The sequence below is a fragment of the Ambystoma mexicanum genome, chromosome 4p (assembly GCF_040938575.1).
Source record: "Ambystoma mexicanum isolate Mex_15411 chromosome 4p, UKY_AmexF1_1, whole genome shotgun sequence".
In the NCBI taxonomy this organism is placed as follows: Eukaryota; Metazoa; Chordata; class Amphibia; order Caudata; family Ambystomatidae; genus Ambystoma; species Ambystoma mexicanum.
In genome coordinates this window covers 508,603,040-508,629,337 of record NC_090927.1, presented here as the reverse complement: position 1 = coordinate 508,629,337, position 26,298 = coordinate 508,603,040, and the positions used below count along the sequence as shown (strand labels likewise).

At 46.3% G+C, this 26,298-nt stretch overlaps 1 protein-coding gene across 2 annotated transcripts in view; it reads left to right on the top strand.

Annotated features, from left to right (window-relative positions):
- Positions 1–1,276: 1,276 nt before the first annotated feature.
- Positions 1,277–26,298, top strand: part of RPS7 (ribosomal protein S7) — a 51,274-nt gene continuing 26,252 nt past the window's right edge. The window contains exons 1-5 of one of the 2 annotated variants that reach the window (XM_069606026.1): positions 1,277–1,514; positions 10,197–10,278; positions 10,529–10,600; positions 11,239–11,382; positions 17,390–17,454. In XM_069606026.1, coding sequence (XP_069462127.1) covers positions 10,204–10,278; positions 10,529–10,600; positions 11,239–11,382; positions 17,390–17,454 — 356 coding nt within the window. In that variant the 5' untranslated portion in view covers positions 1,277–1,514; positions 10,197–10,203. The other variant, XM_069606027.1, reaches the window with a different exon arrangement.

Genomic DNA, 26,298 nt, shown 5'->3' with positions numbered 1-26,298 from the left:
CCATTCAATCGCTATTAATGTATGAATGATAAAAAGAAGTTTATCAATATATTGTTGGGATATTGGAAATGTTATGTATGGTCCTTATATGCGATTGCCCAGCTGGTCAGAAGAGTCATTTCATTGAAGTTTATGATTTTTGCAGGGGCAGAGCCTTGTGAGGGATGGTCAGGATAATAAGAGAAGACGTCTATGGTTGGCACACAAGTTATTCAGAGTTCGATCAGCAGCAGAAAGAGGAAGAATAACGGAAGTAGACAGAGTTTATGTGGAAAGGTTGAATGTGATTGGACTTAAAGAAGGACACGTGTTTTAACAGACCTATGAAAAGCAAACTACAGATTCACCTTTTTATTGATTGATTGATTTGTTTATTTATAGAGCGCTTTATTATTGGAGTTGTAGTTCATTGTTAGTTTATTTCATTAGGTTACATGTTTTGCTGCTCCAGAAGTAAAGAGAAGAATTGGCCATAATCACAGCCTCCAGTCTTTAATAGAATCATGACTTTCTGTAACTAATGTGTTGAAAATATCTGTATTAAATCACTCAGCTAGACAAGACAGCCATACTGGAGCGGCCCAAACTGAAAATACGGTTCCGACTAGCCGCGAGAGGCGTTATTCCCTTTGGTCACTGTTGCGAATGACAAATTCCAAGTCGATGCTTTTGACAGCGGTTTGGGTATCAATGGTGCTTTCTCAAACCACAAAACAGTCGTTTTTAACAACTGCTTCTAAGAAAATACCTGTTCCTTATGCATTCGTAACGAAGTTAAATAGGGGTAGATTCGTTGCAAACCAATCGTAACGAGGAAAATTCGAGGAGAAATAAATCAAAGGCTCTACAACCACATCCGCATTCATAAAATTATCAATTATCATGGCTTTTGTTCCAACTACAAATAATAGGGCTCTGTGGTCTATCTGCAAACGTTCGGGGAAATCTAGCCGGTGTCATTCCAAGACTATTATTTCTAGCATGTATGTGCAGCCGTGGTTGTGTCGGTTTGAGTTATGCAGCACTTGGGCAAATTAATAATCCGGCTAAACTCCCGCGTGCCTTATTTACAAAATGTTTTTCGATTGAAATTTCCCATAGAAACTGGCTTTTTTGTAACAGTAAGTCAGGTTCCGTGTATCGTACCATGAAACTATAATTCCAACATGGCGTGCGGCGGACACCAACAAACCATACATCTTCGCTCCAGGTACGTGTCAGCCATGTTGGAACGGGATACATTACCTTGGCCATTCCCCAGCTTGATGTTACCTTTATATGTTGATAGCGAGAGCATAACAATGCCATTTAGCTGGCATCTAGGGCATTGCTTCTTGAATAAGGGTGCAAACTAACGTACGTATAACCCGCGGTCAATGTTCTTCATCAGCCTAGAGTGGAATCCACTTCCCAGTTTCCGGTTGAACATGTCCCGCCTACTCCTTTTACGCGGTGGCGAAAATAAGCGCGTTCTCGCGAGACTTCCCCCTCTTCCTAGCCCGTCGCTGAACGAGGTGGGTGAAAGTGGCTGAGGTCCCCGGTTTAGACTTTTACTAGTAACATGTTTTAGTATTTTGAATGCTATAAACTCGCTGTTAGACAGGGTCAACGGGTGGCTGCCAAACTGTCGCTACTATCGAGGATGGCGATGGATGTTGCCGCTTGTACTTGCGGATTCCCAGGTCTCTGGATTCGCCATGGCATCTATTAGTGTTGATCCCCGATGCAGTGGTTTCCTCACGGAGTCCGCTGGATCACTTTGGCTGTGTGTGGGAAGTGACCGCTACGTTTGTTAATCCCGGTGCTATTTAGCCGGCAGGTTACGTTGCCAGTGAATCTCGATGTTTATAACTGACCTTTCCTTTAGACTCAATTTATGGCACGCGCGTATGACTTTTTAAATTGCTTGTTATTGGGTGTTAGTTGTTTGCTCATAATCTTTCAGTTAAATTAAGTTAGACATAGTCGTCGATAAGATTTCCTTCCTTCCCTTCATCAAGTGGCCGGCGCAGGGCAGGGTCTTCAACCACTACATTGAGCACTATAAAACCATTGCAGAGCGTGAATGTATTTGTGTTTTATGATGTCTGCTTTGCGACGATATAATGCATATATTTTAGCCAAACGGATTGAATTGGTGCGGGCTGCCTTGTTTTGTTCTTGGATTTAATCTTCCCAATTTTGTTAGTGTGTTCATATGCAAATATGATCTGGAAAGTCTAGTCTTCCTGAAATTATTCGCAAACTAGTCGACTTGTCTGCAATATGTATGCCGTTTTGGTGACCTGGTGTGCATTATTCGGCACAAATGGATGGTGTGGTCGGAGGCTTGCTGCTGCTTGTCATGTAGACTTCGCCGCTACTTCACAACTCTGCCATGGCGTTTCTTTTCGGTGACTTTATCTCGGCTGCCAATTTTTTCTGTGATTTGGGCTTGCTCACCCTCGTTCTCACTGTTGAAAAATGAGGCACTGATGCATAACATCTGACTTCCACATGAGAAGCGACTTTAACTTTGTGTCAAGTACATGATCTTCTTTGCATGTCCTAGAGGTTTACTAATGCACCTTTTATGCAAATTGCCTGATACGTGGGATTAAGTTCAGATTATGGGGGGGGTGTGTGTATCTCCTGCTGTCAAATTAACCAGGCCCTTCTATGCCCTAATCGAGAGCCAACGAACTGCCAGTAACTTCAAACCTTTTGTACTGCTGATTCTACACGTAGGGGTAGACTTCTGAAGTTGCCAGGTATAATCACTTGCCCTTGTCCACATACACAGAACCAACACATCGCTTAATCTCAAAGTCAATTTTGACTTGTCTGTTTAAATTTGAGGAGAAACATCTCCGGTTCCGGAAGCACCTCCAAAACCTTCCTCTTTGCTTCTGCTTTCTCTCTCCCTCTTCCCTGCTTAATCACTGAAACTATACTGAATCACAACTGGGCCACTCGCCAATCTTGGTCCTTGGCCCAGCCACTCTCCCCTGCACTGCCTTCCTGGCAACCCCTGCACTGCGGGACTCTCTGTATCCCTACAGCCCCCCTTCCCAGCACTTGTCTGCACTTAACTTGCACTTGCCAACAGCTGGCCCTTATTATTTATCTTGTTCATTACTGACCCTGTACTGCACTTTTCCCCGTGCACTTTTCCCGTCCCCCCTACCCATGTACTTGCGCGATCTGAATGACACCTGGCCTAGTAGGATCGTTGTCTGTCTCCCCTTGTTCCCCCCCCCCCTCCCTGCCTCTTCGCGCCTTGAAACACTTGTATATAGGCGCGTTACAAATGCCATATCATATCATAACTCTGAGGCCTGTTACATGGTTTCTGGCGGTGACGCATGTGACTTATCTGAAGTATGAGCACATAATTAGTAAGAAGACAGTGCTGGGGCATTACAGGGGCTGTTTGTCTGGCGAAGTATGGGTTATGTACTTGGGCTAATGATGTTGCAACCCTGAATGATCAGCTCTGTTATGCATCTAAGAAAGTAGTTAAACATTAACTTGCTGCATCTAATTTTGCTGCGTTTTGAGAAGGGGAGAACGCCACCATATAGCTAACTTTGCGGTTAAAAAAAGCATCTAAATGTAATTCGATCAACCTATATCTTGAGCAAGTGGGGAACACTGAGTTTAGCAGGCACAAAGTCGTTGCGTCTCGCTCAGTGCACACAATTTAAAGATGTATCAAGTGTGGGGGGGGCAGTTATAATTTGGGTGGGGGGTCTTTTGAGGTAGGTTCTGTATACATGCTGTTTTTCGATATCATGGTTATTGCATGCTTGTCATGTCTCGGGTCTGAAGGGGAGAGCCATCTGGAAATTGGCCCGACTGGGTTTTTTTGATTGCACCATTGTGCAGGTGCAACTCCACATTTGTCTCATGTTGGTGTTTTGTTCGTTCTCCGGCTAAATTCATTTGGTATTGTATGCTGCTGAAGTTTGAATAGACCAGCTTCTGGCGTTGCAGTTTGTGTGGTTCTTTAGATTCTACTTTAGCGTGGCTAGTAGTTTAGAATTGACGTGGTCTTTGGATGTGTTGTGCTAGCTTGTTTTGAGCAGCCAAGTTTACATTTTCTGAAGACCAGGTGATCTTTCTCTTTGTAGAGCCGCCTAGTTAGTTTCCTAGTTGGACAGGTATCGCGGATGATCGTATTGGCGATTCTGGTGGAAGCATGCGAATAGGGCAATGGCTGCATTGTTGGGGGTGGTGTGTTGGTTAATATGTTAAAGGTGGAATCTGGCCTCCCCTGTTCGGAGTATTGCAGTGCTATGACCACTGCATCCTTGTGCTGGAAGCTCCACAATGTTTTCTGTTCTTTGGCAGAGTTCAGCAGATGATATTATAGGAGTGGGAATTAAAAAAAATCTAAATCGGGTCTGTCAATCTTTTTCTTGCTACGGACATCCAGCCTAGTAATCCAGTAAATAGGCAGCACTGTCTTTAGTTTGATGTACCTCAGATTGACTTGTACTTGAGCCGTGCCCTACCTGTGATTTGTTAAATGTGGTAGGACTGACATTTGTGTCTGCCACTGGGAGCACTCATCTCAACACAGCTAACTTAGCCCTTAAGCAAAGATGCTGCTTTTAAAAAACGCCTTCCTCTTTGGGAGTATGGGGGAGCGGACTATATCGGAATTGGCCACATGGTATTGTACCTGACTTTTAATTGTTTGCGTCCTCAACTTGCCGGTCGACACTAATGTGAATAATAGTTACAAGTGCTACTTACAACTTCCTTGAAGCTGCTCGTGGCCTGGGAGGGTTATTTGACAACTGTCACTGGCTTGGGTACAATGTTGAATAACGCAATATTGTTTCCATGGGGAATTATTTCCAATTGGAATTTGACAAGAGAGCAGTTTATCATGAAACTAACTAGAAGACAACTACATTGCTTACATCAATACAGCACCCAGTTGGAAAACTATTTCTCATAAGAACATTCAATATTTTAACGATGCATATACAAAAACATGACTTAAATGTGCCAAGACATGCAATGGAACAAACACTAGCACAAAAATACATATACACAATGGAGTCCCTAAATGGAAGACGTTAAAACCCATGAATCAAAAGGCTTCCTAACTGTTATACCGACGCTATTCGAAGCTACACTGCCTACAGTGACTCCATAGTATAATTGAGTCCTGCGGAACATGGGTCTAATCACAACTCCTCAAGAAATTGGATATGCAATTACTTGAATAATGAATATGAAGGTCTACCTATGTAATGTGATTCAGTGGTATAGCTGATTTGACCACTTTAGTCTGGACATGTATAAACGGACTCTATGTATAACATAATACAGTTAACAAGGCATAAATTAGTTTTCAACAATTGATTAGCAGAGTTTGCTAATTAAAATCTTCTTCATTAGCAAACCGACCCATTTGATTAGCAGTGTTGTACTAATATTATTAATGTCACCAGAAGTTCAAGACATGGAATGAGTAACGATACAGCAGTTTTACATACCACTGAATTAAGGCATTATTGAGAAGTGTCAGGCCTTGCAAATTCTTTAAAATTCAGCTAGAGCTGCAGGTCGGGTAACTTAGTTTACCTATTTGACGCCAGAGAAATGCACTCAACCCATAGCAACGGATGACAACCCATTTAAAGGTGACTTCTGTAAAATGGTGCATGTCACTACAAACACTCTTTGTTTGGCACACTGCTGCCACCCAGAGGCCAGTCATGCACAGTGACATTTTTATTTGACACTTACTGCAAAAAAAGTAAATGTTAAATAAGTTTCAAACATCCCTTGCAAATGGTACTTTCCTTCATAAAATCTCCTCAACTACGCGAGTGGGCAAAAAGATTCTACGAACCCTGCATGAGTGTCTGTAAAATGTGAAAGGCTGGCTGCGTGAATGGACACACATAAATAGATATGATAAAAAGGGCTCTGGAAACAGTTTGGCCAGCCGTCTTCCTGGATGGAACTATTGGTCACTACTTTGCATAATCTAGTTAGCTTTGTGTATTCATTATGCAAGAGGAAAGAAAGAGACTAAGCAGAGTGGATGGTGTAGCAAGCTGAGAACTGGGCAAACTAGATGGAATATTGTAGTTTGTGGCCATTTCACTTTCAGGGTAGCTGGTATAAAGCAACAGACTGATATATAATGCCAAGGAGTATGGGATTGCTCATGGGCTGAGCACCTGTTGTACAAATGTATGCAACCAGCAAGTTACAGAACTAGGTTTGCCATCAAAACCATTTGAACGTGTTCTCATGTAACTTTTCAAAAGTGTTCACTCGTCAATATGATGCTATGAGATTTAGATACACTATCCTAAACCTTATATGTAAAGCATGGAGATGCAGTGTTTTACAGTATCAATACTGTAATTATGCAATATGTAGCAATTTAGATTTAAGGAATGGAATTACATGACTGTCTCTTAAAGAAAAATATAAAGTTAACACATGTCTTTGCTAGGCAGGATATAGAAAGCGTAATAAAACTCACTAAAAGTATCATCACGATTTCTTCTGGTTTGCAATTATTTGAAAAATACATTTTTGCTTAGCCATCCCACACTAGCCTTTGGCACTTGATTGAGGGAGATGATTACTGCTGCACCTTCCCTCCATCAACACTTGTAGTGAACAGAGAAAAGAGGGTGAATGGAGCACCAGCGGCAAGAGAGCAATGCAGGGTGAGTTGGGCTTCATTGAACGGGGCAACTTGAATAGCTAGCTTTGCTACACAAGTGTCAATTTGATTAGCAAACCTACAGAATTGCATAGCAAATTGCTATGAGATACTGTAAAAAATAGTGCATCAAAATAATTGAATCATGATGAATGACCTGTGCTCACTTATACCCACTGGTGAAAGCACTCGTATATCTATTCGCTAGCCGGACGTTGTTGGAGGACCAAGGTAATGGCGACAACAGGCCTTAGCACGAGTATCTGTTTGAGAATAATGAAAGGCAGGATTTTCTTCCTGTTCTGATAACAAAATACTAGGGAACCCTGAGGAGGAGGAAAAAAACAAATGCGTTCTTAGTTGGTTCGAGCAGTGCAGGGTCTTTGCTCGAAAGGAGGATCAAGACTCCGAACAACTTGCAGGGGTTTAAAGTACCAGTAAATTTCCCAGTGAAGATGTCAAAAAACCAACTGGCAAAAATACCATGCTGGTAAAGGCCCGATCGGCCCCCTGTAATGCACAGGCATGTGGATGTATGGGGACTGCAACTCTTACCTTGCTGGCTAATACAGTTGAGCCTAACGGAATCTGCTGAAGGAACAAGTGTCTGGAAAAGTGGAATGAGAACGCTGGCGTTACACATTTTGGGTGTCCCTCTAAACCCCCTGTTTCCCTATGCTTCTAACCCTACCCCTTCCCCAGCAGTTTAGACCACACCCCCTGTAATTTAAAAAAAATCGTTTTTTATCTCTGTCCATGTTCTCGTTATAATCGCTGCATACCATAGAGAGCCCACTCGCCTAATGTGATGACGTCTTCATGCCATAAGCCTGTGACAGACGGGGAGTAATTAAAGTGAAATCGCTCTACACAGAGCTATAGGTAAAACCAGGACCCTCATGTTAAGTAGGAGGGTATCGTGCAAATAGAACTGATCATAGTATTAACGGACAACGTCAAGTATACAAGCAAATACACAATGCATTATGAATCATGAATTACACTGTAGGCTGAATTTTTTTTTTGTTTTTTTATTTTTTATTTATTTATTTTTTTAATGAAAAACGGGAAACACCTGCCATGTCAGAAAAATTCTCATAAGCAAAAGCAGAAGAGGTGGCTACCCAGGATTAGACCGAAAGGGCATATATCTGTTTTTGCGGGGAGGGGGATCAGCGGTTCATTCAGACCAGTGTGATGGGTTTTTAGCTTGTAGATCCATCGTGCTTCCTTTAGTGCACATTGAGCATTGGTGGCGCATTTTAAAATTCATTAGGGCAATGCTGAAATTCCCAAAAATGTGGCACGAGGTGCCATGGTATTTTTGCAACTGTTTATAGAGCGATGTTCTGAAATGAGCACATGGGCTGCCTGCATGGTTTGGCCCACATAATTGAGGTCGCAAGGGCACTCTATACAGTAGACAAACCTAGACGTCTTGCAATTCATCATATTGTTCAGTTTCCAGTTTGTCCCAACTTTAAAGAAGTTAATTTTCTTACTTGACTTACACGTGGAAAGTGGCCACTGATCGGATGTTACCCATAGAGAAATCCTGCAGTGATCCTTCTCTTGCAGGCAAACCGAATTGGTTCACGTGGCATATTTAGTTGGACCAACGGCCAGTATTTGTTTTCTTCACGTTGTCTGTATTTGGATAGTAAGTACACAGGTAAAAAAAAATGTCCAGGAGCTTTAGGGAAGAGTGAAGTTTCCCCAGGGGTGTAACAAGCTTTCTCAAGGGACTAATATGTTTTTTTGGATACCCTCGGGCTCTTCGAGTTTCATAAAGATTGTTGACATGAGATTAGTAGTCGGCCAATGAGGTGCAGTTGCGACATAAACGCAAGTGTTGTCCATAGGGGAGGTTCTCTTTCAGACTTTGAGGATGAAAGCTGTTGAAGTGTAATATGGTATTGCGATCAGTTGGTTTCTTGTAAAGAGCATAAAATGCCTTCCTCATTTTTAATGACTCGGTCCAAGAAATGTGCTCCGTGTTAATGTGATCTGTATTGTGTTCAATGGTGAAATGAATGTTGCTGTTGTGCTAATTGACCCATTGAGAAATGTCGTGCCATGCAGACTATATCGTCAATGTAACACTTCCCGATCTTAATGTTAACATGAAAGGGGTTAATGTTGATCTTCAAAGGTTGCCATGTATAGAAGCTAGGAGCGAAGGCTGCTCCCATTGCTGTCCCTCGCATTTGAAGAAAATGTTGCGCTATCGTAATAAGATGTATGATGAATTCACTAGGGACTTGCTGCTGAATATTTTGCTGACTAAGCGGCTCCCTTATACATTCGATTGCTTCTTCCCGTGGGAAGCTTGTGTAAAGGGACTTTGTCCATGGTTACCAAGATCTGGGTCTTGGGGTCAAGCAATCCTTTAAACATCTGAATGACTGACATGGTGTGGTTGAGGCGTGTTTAATGGACTCAAAGGCTTAAGTAAGGGATCTACAAATGTACAGAGGCTCCAATATGGAGCCACATCCACCCACTATAGGGCGCCATGGTGGGTTTATTGGGTCTTTGTGAATCTTAGGAATGCCATAGAATGACGGTATGCATGCTTGAGTTGTTTAGATACTTCATTATTTTTCATTTTTAGTTATATACGGTCTTTGAAAGTAATAGGGCCCACATTGCGCCAAAGTAGTAACTGCAGCCTGTAAGAATTGTATTCTACCTTCTTTCTTTTCCACGCTTAGCATTTTTAGTTGTGGTGCTTTCAACTATAAGCTTTAAACTATTGCATTGGGATACAGCTGCGAGTCCCTTTTTGAGAAGGGACTTTAAACAAAATAAAAATTAATGTGGTTCCTACTGGTTGGCCATCCTAATCCCTGTGGTCTTTCCAGCCACTTGCACCTCAAACTTTGTCCGGTCTGTGTTTTCTGTAAGCAGTCTGCTTATTGGCTTGAATCTGTAGATTCTTGGTTAAGGCATTTTTAATTCACCAACAGCCCTCTTCAGCCATTTGGTGTGTATATTCCTTGCGCTGAAGTCCTGATAAAGTGTTACCAAAGCCACCAATTTTGTTTCTGGGTAGTTTTTGGGTAGTCATTGGTCAAAAATATGTTCATATCAGATCATTGTCCTGCATTATTTTAACTTATGGCCAGGTAGTACCATATATGAACATGCCTGGTCAATGTATCCCAAGCCTAGAAAGCCCAAAACTGGTGGGTGTGCATTTTCTTCCTTTAATACTGCGCGCAATTTTTTGGGATCTGTAGTCTTACTGCCAGTTTTCTCAGGCTAATGTGTTCTTGTGAAGGGAACCCCACACGCTAGTCCGCTTATCTTGGGTCACTGGTGTGCTAACAGGACCTAAACTCCACCACTATACAGTTGTTTTTTTCAACGCTTGTCCTTCAGTAAGTGGATAAGTGGGTTTCTGTGTCCAAGGATAACTTCTATGAAACACTTATTAGTTCTTTAATCTGAATAATGTGCAAATGTTTTACCTCAATTATTTGGTAGCTTACGTTATGCATTTCTTCCACAGACAGGCCATGTTCAGCGCAAGTGCAAAGATCGTGAAGCCAAACGGCGAAAAGCCAGATGAGTTTGAGTCTGGAATTTCCCAGGTAATTTTATCAACTTGTACAAGTATTAGCTTTCCTTGATCAGTGGGTTGAGAGCTTGTCTGAAGCGGTTCACGCCACAAAACTTGGGATGCAAGTATGTTATTTGGTCTGTTAGTGGTACTTTTATTTGGCAATAGTAGTGGGCACTCTTCCTAGCAAGATTTCATTTGTGGTTCAATTTTTTGTTTAGTTCAGTTGTTTATTTGTGCGGGTTACATTGTCAGTTTTCATTTTGTTTGTTACCTTCTAGGCCCTCCTGGAATTGGAGATGAACTCTGATTTAAAGGCACAATTAAGGGAGCTGAACATCACTGCAGCTAAGGTAATAGCACTGTGACTTCGTGTTACCCATTTGCTGCAGCTGCATGGTTTGACACTGACTTTAATTTCTCTACTATACTTGGAACCGTGAACTGTCGCAGTACTTACTATGAAGTATAAAAGGGTGTGGCTGATGAGGCTTGGGCCAGTCCAGGTAAAAAATGGGGCTCTGCTCTGGCCCTCCTTTTGTGAACGCCAGCGGCTGCCATAGCGCCTGAAGGCGCCCCGGTCCTCTGCACCACCATATCTCGTTCTCTTTCCACACATGGAGGGGTTAGTATTGCTTTGTGAAGGGATGCGAAACTGCATAGCTTTTCACCTTTTTAAAATGGTCTTTACAAAACTATCCTTTCCCACTCCCACACTTTTGTTCAGATTGCTCTGCACTGTCCTTTGCTGGGTGGGTATATATGTTGATATACCTTGCTCCAAAATATGGCCATGGTGAGGATTTACAGCCTGCTCAGAATGTTTCCTCCAATAGCACACTGAAGAGTGCGCTTTTGAACGGCTGTTGTAGAGCAATACAAATACTGCATACTGCAATCTAGTCCACTTTTCTGTGCTTGTTATAGCTGTGCCATTGCATGCAAACCCTTGATCTAAACAATATCTGATTTGTTTGCAATTTTATTTTAGGAAATTGAAGTTGGTGCGGGTAGAAAAGCGATCATCATCTTTGTTCCAGTTCCACAGTTGAAATCTTTTCAGAAGATTCAGGTGCGACTAGTGCGTGAGCTGGAGAAGAAGTTCAGTGGCAAACATGTGGTCTTCATTGCTCAGGTAAAAAGGTGCTTTTTAGTTTAAATGCTGGCAAACCGGTTCATTGTGTCAATGTGAGTGTAGGATGTGTGGAATGAGCCTGTGCCTTCCGCTAAGTTGCGAAGGAGTGGTGGGAGGAATGGGTTAGCTGGGCAAACGATGTATACGTCCTGGGTTCCATCTATGTACAAGAGAACGGCGCTATGTTTCCCAGACTAAGTGCTGAATGAATGCATAATGCTCGGCCTCTGGGGGTATCTTGGATTGAGAAACTGCCTCCCATTCCTAGTTCCTTCTTGTACAAACAGGGTCACCTTTTCATGATTACATGCAGTGGTATGGCCCACCCTTATATGCTTTAGATTTACATGCGAGTGTCTGAAAGTTATCATCCCGAAGATCAATGTGATATATTCGTGAAGTGCAAAGCATTAGCCACCCTCCCAGCCTTTATGGGTGAAATACCAGCCTCACTCGCTGGATTCTTTCAGGTGCAAGTTACTGGAATGCCTTAATGAGTCCGCCATATGTGGTTGGATGCTCTTTAATGACCACTAGATAAACTCATTTGTTAGTCATGTTTTTGGTAACTCGGGATCAATGTTGCTTGTGAATTTAAAAAATAAAATGGGGTAGCAGTGACTACAGTGAAGGGTTTGGCTTTGGATTACTTCGAATCAGGCGCCTGCTCACTAAAACTGGATCCCTTGTGGTAGCGTAAGGGTATCATTCATGCCATGATGGGCTCATAATGGATCAGGTAGAAAAAAAGGTTTGGCTCGTGCATATCCAATTCTTGTTTTTCCCTTTTCGTCCCAATCTCTGAATGTTCGGTTCCCAATTAGCTCCACTCTGATATGGCAGGTGATTTTCTGGATTAAATTTCAGATCAGTCGTCTGGCTTGGAATTTTGGCTATTTTCTCCTTCGCTTTCCCAGAAAAGGTGTGGTTTGCCTGTTTATTTATTGGTCGCTTTGCTTGTTAGGCACTTATACAGCAAGTACATACTGTTTAAAGCGCCCACAGGGCAAGGGAGTGATGTAATACGGGGCGGGGGGGAGGACGATGAACCTACTATGCCTTGTGAGTAAATCGGAACTTGCAAGTGCAGCAAGAAAATGGGCAAAGGGGGTATGTGCTAGTGTCGTGCTCGTGGATTCACAACAGATGACATGCATGAGGTAAGTGCTACATGGCCAGGTGCTGTGTTGGCTGTACGTGCGTTCCTCCAGACGGAGGAAGTGCCAAGGCAAATGCAGAGTGTAGACGGAAGCAGGGGGATTGGGTGTCGGAGGTCAGGGGCCCGAGGTCGCATAAGGACCCCGAATACCTAACACAGCAGATTGCATCCTGAGATGTCGTGAGTGTTGCAGTAATCAATTTTTGAGAGCACTAGTGCTCTGGCTAGGGCAATGCAGCTAGACAGAGGCATGTTTTACAGGTGTTGATGAGCTTATTTGTATAAGCTGTGGCTGAGGCTGTGGCGTTCACCTGTCTTTTGAGCGAGAGAGTGAATTCTAGATAGACCCCCAGAAGTTTTTATTTCTTTGGCCACAGTGATAAGGTTACTGTCTATGTTCGTGTAACGGGGGTCCAGTTTTTTAGCTGTGGTTGGGAGCCGACAAGGAGCTCAGTTTTCTTGTCGTTGAGGCATAAGCCGTGCTCTGCCATCCAGGCTTGGATCTCCAGGTAAAGATGGTTGATCTTTGTGGAGTCCTTCATAGCACCCTGATAAGGTGATGAGAACCTGGGTGTCCTCGGCATAGCTTGTGTATGTGACGCCCAGGTTGTCAAGGCGGTCGAAAAATAACTTGGTGAAGCTATTGTATATAAGGTCGGCGAGGCGCACAAACCTTGAACATCGCAGAGGATGGGGATGGGGATGGGGTCGGCTGAGGCCCCCGGGGAGAAGACCCGGGTGGTTCGGTTGGCTAGGAAGGACTGGATCCAGGCAGTCGCCTGGTTAGAGAAAGCCACACATGCTATCAGATGTTCCATGAGGATCTGATGGTCGATTGAGGTCAAAGGCTGCAGAAAGATCTAGCAGTAGGAGAATGGCTAGATTACCCTTATCTTTAGCCTCGTCCATCTGGATTTTTAGGTCCAGGGGGGCTCTGTTCCGTGCCTTGGTCTGAAGCCAGATCTGTCTAGGCCCAGGAGGTTGTTCTCTTCCAGGTGCTTCTGAATTTGCAGGTAGGCCACTCTGTTTAGGATTTTTAGGATGTAGGGAATGGTGGTGATTGGCCTATAGTTGGTTGGGTTGTTAGGGTCTAGGTTGTTTTTTTAAAAAAAAATGTTTATTTTTTGTTAATAGAGGAGGCATGACCCAAGCCGCCTTGAGGCTGCTAGGGACTGAGCTTGCTTTGAAGGATGCGTTGATTAGGGCAGTTATGAAAGGGGCCAGATTGTTGGCACCTTCCCGGATGATGGGAGCTGGACGTGATTCCCCATGGCATTTGGAAGGCTTGAGGCCTTTGATGCTTTCCACTTCTTCTGTAGATACCGTGGAGAAGAAGGGGTGGCAGGTTGGGTTTTTGGAGGAGGGTGGTGGAGGAGTATGTTTTTTGGCTAGGCTGAGCTTTTTCTGTGCTATTTTTTGATTGTAGCATGGTTATTTTGTTGGCCAGGGCTTTCTGGTTCCTCTCGCACCAGTCTGCATCTTTCACGCAGGTTTCTGAGGGTGTAGATGGTGTGGATTCAGGAGGAGGCTATTGCAATAGTCCAGCCTAGAGAGAACCAGGGCTCTGTTAACGTTGAGCCTTTGGGGGGGGAGTTAGAAAAGGGATCATTCCTTTGCCAAGAAGTCCAACTTTCAGCTATTCCGTCTCAATCTCCTGAGTGGGGGGGGGAAAGGTCAAAGATGACTCCAAGGTTTCTGGCTTTAGAGGAAGGAGCAGGGGTAGAGCCCATGGAGGGATGGCCAGAGGGAAGGAGGAGGGTGCAGGGGCCCCGATGGGAAGGATCTGTTTAACAGGCATTTGGACAGAGGATTGTTGGAGGTGCACCAGGATTGGATGTCACAGTCAGGGATGTTGGAATGACCAACAGAGCAAGAGAAATGTTGAAGAGCCATGGGGAGAGGCTAGAACCTTATGGGACACCACAGTTTGAGAAGGTGGTGGGAGAGGAAAAGGAGCCCAGGATGACTTAGGATGAGCAGTCCGTACCCGATCCAAGCTACCAAGGGTATTGTGGAGTCTTTGTATGAGGATTGAATGGTTGACCGGGTCAAATGCAGAGGAGAGGGAGTAGGGTGAGGATAGCTGGGGAGTTGGAGTCCAGAGAAGCGATCAGTTCTTCACAGGTGTTCAGAAGAGCAGTTTCCGTCCCTCTGGATTCTCGCAATCCTGGTTGTTGGTGGAGTTGGGAGAAGGCCAGCTTCTCCAGCTGTTTCCCCAGGAAGGGGGCAATGGAGATGCGGCAGTAGTTGGCAGGACAGGTGGGGTCTGCTGAAGGTTTTTCAGTTTTTTTCAGGAGGGGCAGCACAAGGGAGTGCTTGAGGGGTAAGATTGAGGGAGCAAGAGCCAATGTTCTTGATGGTTCTGGATGAGCAAGGGCAAACCTGTTTTGGAAGAGACCTTCATGGAGCGGTCAACTCTGGTAACTTCAGGTGTTTTGGGGTGGGGGGTGTGACAGTTCAGGGTGTCCTGAGTTTTGGTGGCAGAGTGAGTTGCAGAGGGAATGGGAGGAAGGGGGGGGTGCATAGATTGCAGAAGGAATGGCTAGTTCCCTGCAAATCTTACATTTCAGTCGTGTTGTTGGATCCACTGAAGACCCGTGCCTGTATGTGGGCTCTTCTTGGCACGGATGGAGAGTCTATTGCTTCTGCAGCAGACGGCAGGCTAGTTTGTCAGATTTGCCACTTTTGTTCTGCCGCTCTTCGTTTCAGGGCTGCAAGATAGGAGTCATACCAGGTGTTACACGTAGAGCCAGGTTTCAGGCAGATTCTAATGATTGAGAATATTGATGATGGCCAGGTGGAGATTGCTGAGAGCAGAAACGGTGGTAGTCAGGGGTAGGTGACCAAGGGGGGGGAGAAGGTGGAGGCAGCGGCTGACACTCATTTCATTGGGTGGCTGTTGGTGAACGAGGCTGGCAGTGCTTTAGGGTGCACAGTCAGAGGGCCCCAGAGTCGTAACTGGCAGGAAAGGAGAGAATGGTCTGACCAGGATAGAGGGGTGACCAGTGGGGGGGGGGGGGGGTAGAGTGGGAGATAAGAGTGGATCTAGAGTGTGCCCAGCCGAGTGGGTTGTGCCAGAGGGGACAATGATAGAGCGGTGCAAAGATCAATAAAGCGAGTAGAGGGAGTGAAGGGGGAGTCCAATTGGATGTTGAAGTTACCCAAGGGGAGATTAAAGGTGGAAGAAAGTAAAGAACAGAAATCTTCCCATTCAGAGAGGAACAGGATGGTGGAGCCTGGAGGCCGGTAAATGGTGGCAATGGTCAGGTTGGAGGAGGGAGAGATGACCAACTTGCACACCAGGTTCTCAAACGAATAATAGAGCTGGGTGGGTAAGATAAACAAAGGTACCCACTCGGAAGATTAAGGCAACCCCACAGGCAGTACAGTGGGGTCAGGGCTTGGATATGATCTTGAAGCCATTGGGGAGGAGGGAGTGGAAAGCAGTGGCTGAGCTGGCATTGAACCAGCTCTCTGTGAGCGAGAATGTCTAGGTCAATGCTTCAAGAAGGAGTGGGATGACGGCAGAGTATTTGTTGGCTGAGCGGGCATTAAGGAGCCAGAGGAGAGATGGTGGTAGGAGAGACGCAGGAGAAGGAAAGAATGAAGGAAGTTAATGAGAGATGGCAGTATCCGGTCGAAGAGAAGGTTGGGTTGAGAACCCTGGACCAGACATTAACGAAGCAGTGTGAAGATGAGAAGCCAGCCAAGAGGAATTCCCGCTTGGTCTCCGCCACTAATGGGAGAGGAAAAGGAGTAGAGTGGGGGTGGGTGGGGGGACAGAGAAGATGATATCCGTGAAGGCCTCTTTGGAAGGAGCGCTGGCATAGGTGTAATCATCTTACCTTGGGATATCAATTGTTCGAGTCTCACTTCTTTTGATCTATTACTTTATGGGAGAACTGACTTCAGTTTATTTCATGGGAGTATGCTCCCACTGTAGCATACATCTTCGGCTACGGGTGCAGATCCTCACCACTGAGTGCCATTTACCGAACTTGTTGGTGGGGCAAAACTAAAGAATCTGATAGCGGTCTTTTTAAGTTGACACCAGGGCAGGCTGTCTTCCAATAATTTTAACTTCACCGCTGGTTATTCGTACTGGGTGAGCTATTCAAAGAGGTGCCGTTTGTGGAATCCAGATTGCAGGTGGCTGTCAAAGATCAGCTCTAGGTGTTTAATCAGGAGGGAGGCGTCAGTTGTTAGGGGCGGGTGTTGGGTAGAGCTGTAGTACAGGGGTGTTAGCAATGTAACAAATTTGATGCGCTCAGCCAGTAGATGGAAAAGAGTATATTTGATGTGGGGGTGGCGGGCTAGGTGGGAACAGTGCAGCCAGTTATGCCCACGGAAACAATGTATGTAGCGTAAGCCTTCCGCTAAGTGGTGCAGGGGCTGTGAGTTGTGCCCATCTTTCGAGCATATGTTTTTTTAAAATTAAAAACCTTAAAATCGCTGGTCTGGCAATATAGTGCAGAGTCTTTGACTGATGTAGTGGGCGCCTGCAGCTTTGACCTTTCCAGGTGTTTAGGGCTGCGACTTCCACAAGCAGCCAAAAGTGAGGGCTCATGGGAGATGTAGCATCTATTTAAGAACCTGTCCGATTTGGATTTTAAGCTGTGTATGTTCTGTAGAAAAGGTATTCAGTAAAGGTTCCCCATTTTAGTCTTGCCAATACTTTTTTACCACAACGTGATCCGGCCCACAATGCAGTTGCCAAATTATTCTAGACTTTTTTATGGTTAAGAGTTAAGTCTATCAAACTGTTCTTGCAATATGAAATGTATAACTTACTGGTATTGTGTAGTTTCACTTGTCAAGTTGTAACATTTGACACTACTTCTTCCACAGAGAAGGATTCTTCCTAAACCAACCAGAAAAAGCCGCACCAAGAACAAGCAGAAGCGTCCCAGAAGGTGGGTGGCTTTCATAGTGTTTGTGATTCCAACCCCTCCCTGCCCCCCCACCAAAGGAAGGAAGTGGTGATTTCCGTTTTGGAACCTTCTGTGTAGTGCAAAAGCATTGATTGCTGGGAGCTGTACTATTTAGCTCCTGCTCAAAGGCCACAAGAGTGTGACACAAACTGAGCTGCTTGACTCTTTCTAGGCTACTTGAAGCCCCTTGCTCATATGAGTGGGTAATGCTAGGTTTCTACTTATGTGGGGGTTCTGATAAGCTAACAAAGTTGCCATGCAATGGTTTTTCACACTATAGGCCAACCAAATAGTACACTTGTTTATAAGGCCGAGTCTGAAAAGATCAAATGTTTGACCAGAGTTACAGTTGACAGTCAAGTTGAGCATTAAGACGTTCCCGATTATTAAAACTACTATTTATCATGAGGACATTTTTATAGTGAGAGCTACAGTTCAAGGAAAATGTAACAGCTGGGTAACCCTAAATGGATAAACTACACACCACAGTAAACGGGCTTTATACCTTTTTTAAGGCATTCACAACACAAGTCCAGCTCTATTCTATCCAGTGTCCAGGTGTGAAACGGGAGTATCCCTAGTTGTAGACTTAGGTATGCGTTTGAACTGCCCTACTGTCAATTGGTTACCAAACTCAAAATGGGCTAGAAAGAAAGTAAACTTTGCTGTGTTCCAGCACAATTCACATAAGGAATATATTCAAAATTAACAGTTGCTTTAAAGAAATGCTCGAGTCGTAACTGTCTGAAGGGACTCAATACATGCACTACACCCAGGCGCCGTCACCTTTGCTATGCATAGTCACAAGTAGACTTGATGTCCTGCATTTCTGTGGTGACAGGCTTTTAAAGACACATACTAGACTCCATGAACAGCAAAATACTCCCACAGGAGATTAAATTGTTCGTGATTACCAGGCTCACGGTTGTAATCTGCTGCGGAAGGCTCCTGGTTGTGGGTTTGAGGCTTTTTTAGAGGGCCAGGTCAGACACCAGCGATACCCCGGAAAGGGACAACACTATGCATCTCAAGTCCTGAAGAAGGAAGACTTTCACGCCCCTTCCCAAAGGATGGGGCAGTATCTGAGATCCAGTGACAGGTGTCGGATGTCTTGGGCTGTAAGCCACAATTTCGTTTTGCTCTTGAAGGATTGGAAGGAGGGCTCAGCTCTAATAGTTAGGTAAGGTTTTCCATAACTTGGTGGCTAAGACCGGGAAGCTTAAATCTAGGAAGGGGTAAGTTGTGTGCTTGGGCAGTTCTCAAAGGTTGGGTAGAGGTGTGATTCGGTTGGCCAGAGTAGGGGCCTGGTTGGCCAGGCAATTGGTAAGGGCAACCGTTTTCAGTGAGATACTTCGCGTGACAGGGAGCCAACGTAGATTACGTCTGGTCAGAGATGTACCGATTTCTGGGTATGTTTAAGGCAGCTCTAATGGCATTGTTCTGTGTGACTTGCAGTTTACGTGGGTTAGATTGGCTAGTCCCTAGATAAAGGGCGCTGCAGTAGTCAATCTAGCCAGGGTGGTGCAATTGGCAGTAGTCAAGAATGGTGTACAGGCTTCAATAAGTTTGCATGTATACGCAGAAGCTGAGCAAACGGCGTTGGTTTGTTTGGGCAGTGATGGTGTGGAATCGAGGTAGATTTCTAAGGTTTGGTATCCTTGTAGACCTTAATGTCGTTGCCATCAATGGTGAACTACTTGAAGGAAGGGTCAAGTTTAAGACGTTGATGGGGACCCAGTATAAGGAGTTCTGCCTTGTCATTGAGGCAGAGTTCGTGTTGCGCCATCCTTGCCTGAATAAGCAAGTAGACTTTGTTCAAGGATTTAGTGTCCACTGCGTAATCACCCGTGATGGGGGTGAGTATCTGGGTGTTGTCGGCGTAGTTGGTGTACGAGACACCCAGGTCAAACAGTGGTTTAGTGAACACGTTATAGCGTGTCAGTGTCACACATGATCCTGGGGGGTGGGGTGGTTGGGGGGCACACCACAAACTGATCCAGGCGGTGGCAGTCTGAAAAGTGGGCCGTTGATATAAGGTGCGGGCAAAGGATTTGTTGGTTAACCAGATCAAAGGCTGCTGAGATCTAGTAAGAGTAGCAGGGCTAATTTCCTGTTCGTCTTTCAGCACCTCAATCTGAGTTTTTAGGTCAATGAGGCCGGAAACCAGATTGCCTAAGGCCGAGGAGTTTGTTAGCTTCAAAGTAGTCCTGGATCTGCAAATATGTGGCTTGGTCCAATATTTGGAGCATAAAGAGGACCGTGGTGATGGGCCTGTAATTAGTTGATATGCTGGGATCAAGGGAAGGTTTTTTGAGCAAGGGGATGACCCAGGCGTCCTTTAGGTTGTCTGGGACTATACCTGTTTTGAAGGACGAATTTATAAAGGCAGTAATGAATGTGGCGATACCATGTGACGCCTCTGTATAATAGGGGCCGGGTAAGTGTTGCCTTGACAGTTGGACGGTTTTAATTTATTAATGCTGCTTTCAATTTCCACAATAGTGAGTGGGGAGAAGCTGAAAGGTTTATGGTTAAGTCACCCGGGTATTTACACTCGTCGGATTGAGTTGCTGGTCAGTGTGCAGACTATTTTGCTTGGCTTTGATTTTTAGTTTGGAGGGTAGCAATTTTATCCAGGAGTGCTTTTTGTATGCTCGAGCACCTTTTGCTGTCTTTGGTGCAGGAATTGGGAGGGGGGGGGTGACATGGAATTCAAGTTCTTTCATAATCTTGAACAATTCTTTGGTGTTGGAATCCGCTTGCTCGTTTGTTGAAGATCTTTTTTTGGCTGGGGAAAAAGCCTCTGTAGTTGATGGATGCTATGATGAGGCTATCCTTGTGGACGTCAGAAGGATGACTTTTCTAACGGACTTCAGCAGTACGTTTTTCTTTTTGTAATGCTCAGGTGTGGTGTAAAGCAGGAGTTGAGATGTGCAAGTGGTTTAGATTTCCTAAGTTTCATTGAGGCAGTGGAGTTCAGTGCTGTAAGCATAGCATGGTTGTAGGTATCCACTAGAACCGTAGGGTCGGAGCATGATACAGAGGCTTTGTCGAGGGTCGGAAGGATAAGTGAAAGTGGTTTGTCACGTATGTCCCTTTGTTTCGAGTACGCAGGGCAGGAGCAGTAACTGGTTTGGGGCATTGGGTGGCTTCGAATTTGAAGGTAATAATAGGATGGTCTGACCAGGCGCAGGGGTTGTTGTACTGTAGGGTAATGTTGCAATTGGAGTCACTAACCAGCCAAGTGTCCTCCCTTTTTAACATGGGTAGGTTCTTAAATGTGGTGAGTGAAACCCAAGTCTGTTAAGGTATTAGCAATGTCAGCTGCAGTGGGGTCGTTGGGTCTTTGAAACCCAAGTTGAAATCCCTCCCAGTAGGTGGATTTGCGAATTAGTTTTGGATTTATCCACTAATAAGGAGGTGACAAAGGGGCCAGGCGGTCTGTAAATGAGGTGTAGGGTGGCAGTTTGGGTGAAATGGGAAGTTTAACTGAGTAGCTCAGCTGAAGGAATCTGTTGGTTAGGCATTGCTCTGAGGCCAAGTGAATTTGTGGATGAAGGCGACTCCGCCACCTCTTGATTGAGAGGTGTTGCGGTCACATCTAGTGATGGAGTAGTCTGTGGGTATGGCAAGGGAGAGTAGTGGCCCGGAGGCTGCATGTCACCATGTCTCTGATATGGTGAGGAAATCAAGATCTTGTTTGATAAGGTCTGTAATGTCCAGTGCATGGGCAGGGAGGGACCTACCGTTGACCAGGGCACCCTTCATCAACCTATCTTTTTAAAATTTTTTTTAATTTGTTTATTTTAAATCGAGGCAGGTTGATATTTACAAAACATTGTAAGCAACAATTATTTAGGCATGTTGATCCCCAGTCCTTTTTTTCCCCCCCTGCTGTCACCTTCTCCGCAATCAAAATATCCCAAAGTTTAGTCCACCATTGGGCCATGTGAGGGCCTTCCAGGGATTTCCAAGAGCGGGCCAACACCGTTTTTCCCCGCTAGCAGACATTGCGTCAGTAGTTTCGATCTGGTCCCGGAGCGTGGGGATCAGAGCTCCCAGCAAGACTGGCTCTGGTTCCAGCGGGATCGCCGTGCCGGTAATTTGTGTGATGGTCCCCAAGCATGTCTTCCAAAATTGCTGGATCTTTGGGCAGGCCCACCACATATGGAAGAAGGAGCCTGGATGGCCACATCCTCCAACAGGAATGGTCCAGTTGTGGATTTATATGGTGGAGTCTAAGGGGCGGGTAATACCATCGTAGCATGATCTTGTACGCACATTCCCTGTTGGTAATGCAGGTGGATGAGGCGTGTGTTCTGGTCCATATGTCTACCCAGGTTTGATCCTCTATTGGGTGACCCAGATCCGCTTCCCACTGGGCCATGCAGCAGGTTCTTGTGACCAGGAAGTCGCTTAAGAAGCGCCTATATAGGGTGGATACTCTGCCATGAGCTGGAAGATCTCCAAGTGTGAGTTCCAGGGCGGTGGGAGGGCGTGTTGCTGCTTGCAAAGTTTGGTGGTGCGAGCACCAGTGACGTAGTTGGATATAGGTGAATCTGTCCCTCTCCTGGAGTTGGAACTTTTCCTTACATTGCTCAAATGTGAGGGGATCTCTCCCATATATAGCTGGTCTATAGTCTCCAGCCCGCCCTTTATCCAGTTCCGAAAGTTGCGAGGGTGCGCTCCAGGTGAGAATGCCGGATTATGGAAGACCGGGGATCGTGGGCTCAGGCCTCTTGGTACTCCCTTTCGCTTCAGCGCCCAGGAGCTTAGGGTATGCTTGGTTGATAGGAGAAGGTCTCCCCAGTGTGCTCTGAGGGGGCGGGGGTGGGGATGTGCGGCAAAAATCCTAAGGGTAGGGGCACTTGCGATTGTTCCAGTTCTACCCATCTAGGGCGGTTTGTAATAGTTTGCCACGCCTGGACCTGCGCTAGTTGAGCCGCCACTCTGTAGGCCTGCAGGTCTGGAACCCCCAACCCTCCCAGTCTGGAACCCCCTAGCAGAGTTCTGAGGGGGATTCTCGCTCTTACCTTTCCAGATAAATTTCAGCATCTTTCTCTGGATATCGCGAAGAGTTGGTGCAGGAATCGCTACTGGGAGGGAGGCGTATAGGAACCTCGGAAGGAGGTTCATTCTACAGGCGGTGATGCGCCCCAGCAGTGAAATCTCTTGGGTCGCCCAACGTTTTAGGTCTCCTTCCAGTTCTTTAAACAACCGGGGGAAGTTAGCTTTATACGTGTCTCTTGGGTCAGCTGGGATGTGGACCCCTAAGTAGGGGATGGCCCTTTTTTCCCATGTTATCAGGCACATCTTGGCCAGTGGCTCCCGCTCTGTCGGGGTGAGGCCGATGTTTAAAGCCGATGATTTGTCTAAGTTTACTGTAAAGCCTGAGACCTCACCATAGCTGGCTATTTCTCGTAGCACATATTTCAGGGACGAATGGGCCTCCGAGATCGTAAGCAATACGTTGTCCGCATATAGGGCGATTTTGTGTTGCATGGGGCCACTCTGTAGGCCTTTGATTTGGTCGTTTTGCCTAATTCTTTGGGCAAAGGGCTCCATGGTGAGTGCAAAGAGCAGGGGTGATAGCGGGCAACCCTGCCTGGTTCCGCAGGACGGGGGGGGGATCGGAGCCGAGCTATGCCTGTTATTCTCAGGAAGGTTCTTGGACTGTTATAGTTAGCTAGAACCATCGTTTGGAATGTTGTCCGGAAGCCGAAGGCCCCCAGGGTGTGTTTAATGAATGTCCAATCCACCCTATCAAATGCCTTGGCTGCGTCCAGTGCCATTAAGACTAGTTTCTGGGACTTACGGGAGGCAAGGTCTACCAGGTTCAAGGTTCTCCGAATGTTGTCACCTGCCGTCCGGTGTAAGATGAAGCCTGCCTGGTCGGGGTGGATAATCTTTGGTAGGACGCGACTCAAGCGGTTCGCCAGAATTTTTGAATATATGTTTGCGTCAATGTTCAGAAGTGCAATCGGCCTATAGGAGGTCAGGCTTCTCGGATCCTTCCCTGGTTTGGGCAGAAGGATGGTGGTTGATTCCTGCAGCGATGGGGTTACTGATCCCGTTTCCCTGAAGGAGTTGAACAGAGTAACTAGGGGGAGGTCAGCTGAGATCTAAATAGTTTATAAAATCTGGTTGAAAAGCCGTCTGGGCCTGGGGCCCGTGTTTTGAGTGATTTAATGGCCTCAACCTCCTCCCCTGTAATGAGCTCCTCCAACTTGCCTCTCGTCGTGTCAGGGAGATGGGGCAATGCTGCCTTCTGCAGGTATTCCATCTGTTGCGGTAGGTTCCGTGGGGTTGCAGTCATGATTTGGGTCAGGTGATTTGTTGCTAGATGTTGCTTTTCGGGCTCTGAGTAGTGTGACCCCATTGGGATCACGCAGGCCGGTGATCGTATTAATACGTCTTCGCTTGGCTAGTTTGGCCACCAGGAATCTGTTCGCCTTGTTCTTCGCGTAGTATGACTGTTTGGCTTTCGCCATTAGCAGTGCGGTTTGTTCCGCATTGTGGGCTTCTAGCTTTTTCCTCGACGTGCGTATGATTGGCTGCGTTTTAGGGGACCAGCCTTTTTCCCTGTGGACTGCCTCGGCCTCCCTCAGCTCATCCTCTAGAGCCATCAGTCTGTCGCCTATCCTGGTGATAGGCCGTTCCCTGTGCGATCAGGGTACCCCTAATCACTGCCTTCATGGCGTCCCAATTATTCGCTAGCGAAGTGTCTGAGGCTGGATTCTCAAAGAAATTTCTTATCCCCTCAACGATATGGCGACCAGAGACAAGATCGCAAAGGATCGGGTCGTATAAGGACCATTTATGTGGACTATTGAGTTTGGGGTTCTGGGCCCGGAGTTCCAAGATCACTAGGGAGTGATCGGATATGGCTCTTGTGCCGATGGATATCTCTTTGACGAAGGCCAAGGTTTGCGGGGAGGTCAGGAACAGGTCGATCCTTGAAAAGGTTCGGTGGACGAATGAATAGTCGTCGTCTATTTCGGTGGGGTGAAGCACCCGCCAGGAGTCTATCTCCAAGGACCTGAACAGCCAGAGGAGGCTTGGTGCCTGGGCGAAATTGCTTGGAGTCGGGGGGGTGGGGGGGGGGTGTGACCTGTCCTTGGTGGGGAATCCCCTACGATTATCGTTTGGCCCTCTACGAAGTGGATGAGAGACGCGCCCAGGGTGTCAGAAGTGTGATTGTCCAGTGTTGGGGGCATACACCGAGATAAAGGTGTAAAGGTCTCCTAGCAGGAGGCATTTGACAGCTGTAAATCGGCCTAACTTGTGGGTTCAAGTCTTTCCTAAAAAGGATCGCAGTGCCTCCCTTTTTGCTTGTTCCAGAGGTGAAAAATTGAAGCGGGAATAGCCGAGAGCGAAGTCGAGTAACATCTGCCGGCAGCAGATGAGTCTCTTGGAGCATGGCTACCGTAGCATCCTTGTCCTGTAGCTTTAGTAGGATTGCTTTTCGCTTGTTAGAGTTCAGTCCATTAACATTTAGGGAGAGGAGCCTCAGGGTTTGGTGGTCCGATGTCATTTCACTCTCAGTCACTTGGGTTGGGGGGGAGCCGTGAGCTGGTGATTCAACTGCCATTTCCGCTGTGAATCCCTAGAATATCATCCTGCACTTGAGGTTTTAACGCGGAACCCCAACGGGGGGCCGCAACTTTAACTGGCGGGTAGGCCGACATTGTGAGTACAGACGTACCCTTGGCCAACAGGGCCAACTGTCCCACCAAGTATTGTGTACTGTGGGTTTCCAAGGAACCAGAGTTGGAAAGTATCCTTCGTCTTCGAGGCTCGTCAGTTTAGGAGTAAGGTGGCGGATCCTAATTTAAGTGAGGCCAAGTGAGTCCAGGCTAAAATGATGTTGGAACCTGGGGACGCGGGAGTGCCTCTGATCATCTCCTGTTGTTTCGCTGTGTTGTCGACCATGGCGATCGTTTGGGCTTTGGGGAGGGGAGTGGCTCAGAGTCCCCAGCCCCCTCCGGGTTCGGCGTGGAGAGCTCTCGGGGCGAGGTTGGGTGCATGATTTTCTCTGCGGCCTCCAGGTGGCTAATCAGGCGTATGGTGCCCTTGTATGTGAACTGTAGGGCCGTCTGGAACAACAATCTGTAGCGGACCTGCTGGTCCTGGAGGAATAGTGCCAGGGGTCGGAGTGCTCTCCTTTTCTGATGGGTTGGGTGGTCCTGGTAAATCTGAGTGCTTGGAAAGCGATCTCCTCCCCTTGGCGGCTGATCGCCGATATTGCCTCTTTTGTCGTGAAGAAGTGTACCCTGGTAATATCTGGGGGGGGGGTCTGAATCCACCCCCGGCGCGGACGTAGCGTGTGGGTCCGGTCTAGCGAGAGCTGAGATTTATCTAGGTCCGGGAGTAGGGCCTCGAAGAAGCTCCCCACGTAGTCCGTCAGCTTGTTGACGGGGACGGAGGTCGGGACGCCCCGGATACGGAGGTTGTTGCGACGTGCCCTGTTTTCAAGGTCTTTGTGTTTAAACTCTAGGATCTCGCATTTGTGTTGCAAGGTATCAATGGATCTCTGCATTTCCCCCAGAGTGGTGGTATGGTCTTCGATTTCTCCGAGCCTCTGCTCGACTTCTGTAACCCTCTGGTCTGTCTGCTCCACTTTGGTAAGTTCTGAGAGGCACGGGCGGAATTCTGCCTTAATGTCCGCCATGAAGGCTACTAGGTCCCCTTTAGTAGCGAGGGCTCCCCTATCCTCTTGTGGCTTCTGTGGGTTAAGTTTAGGGGGATCCTGTTTCTTATTTTTATCTGGTGCAATGAACTTTGTGGATATATCTGTGACCTTGCTAACCTTTGTTTGCCTGGACA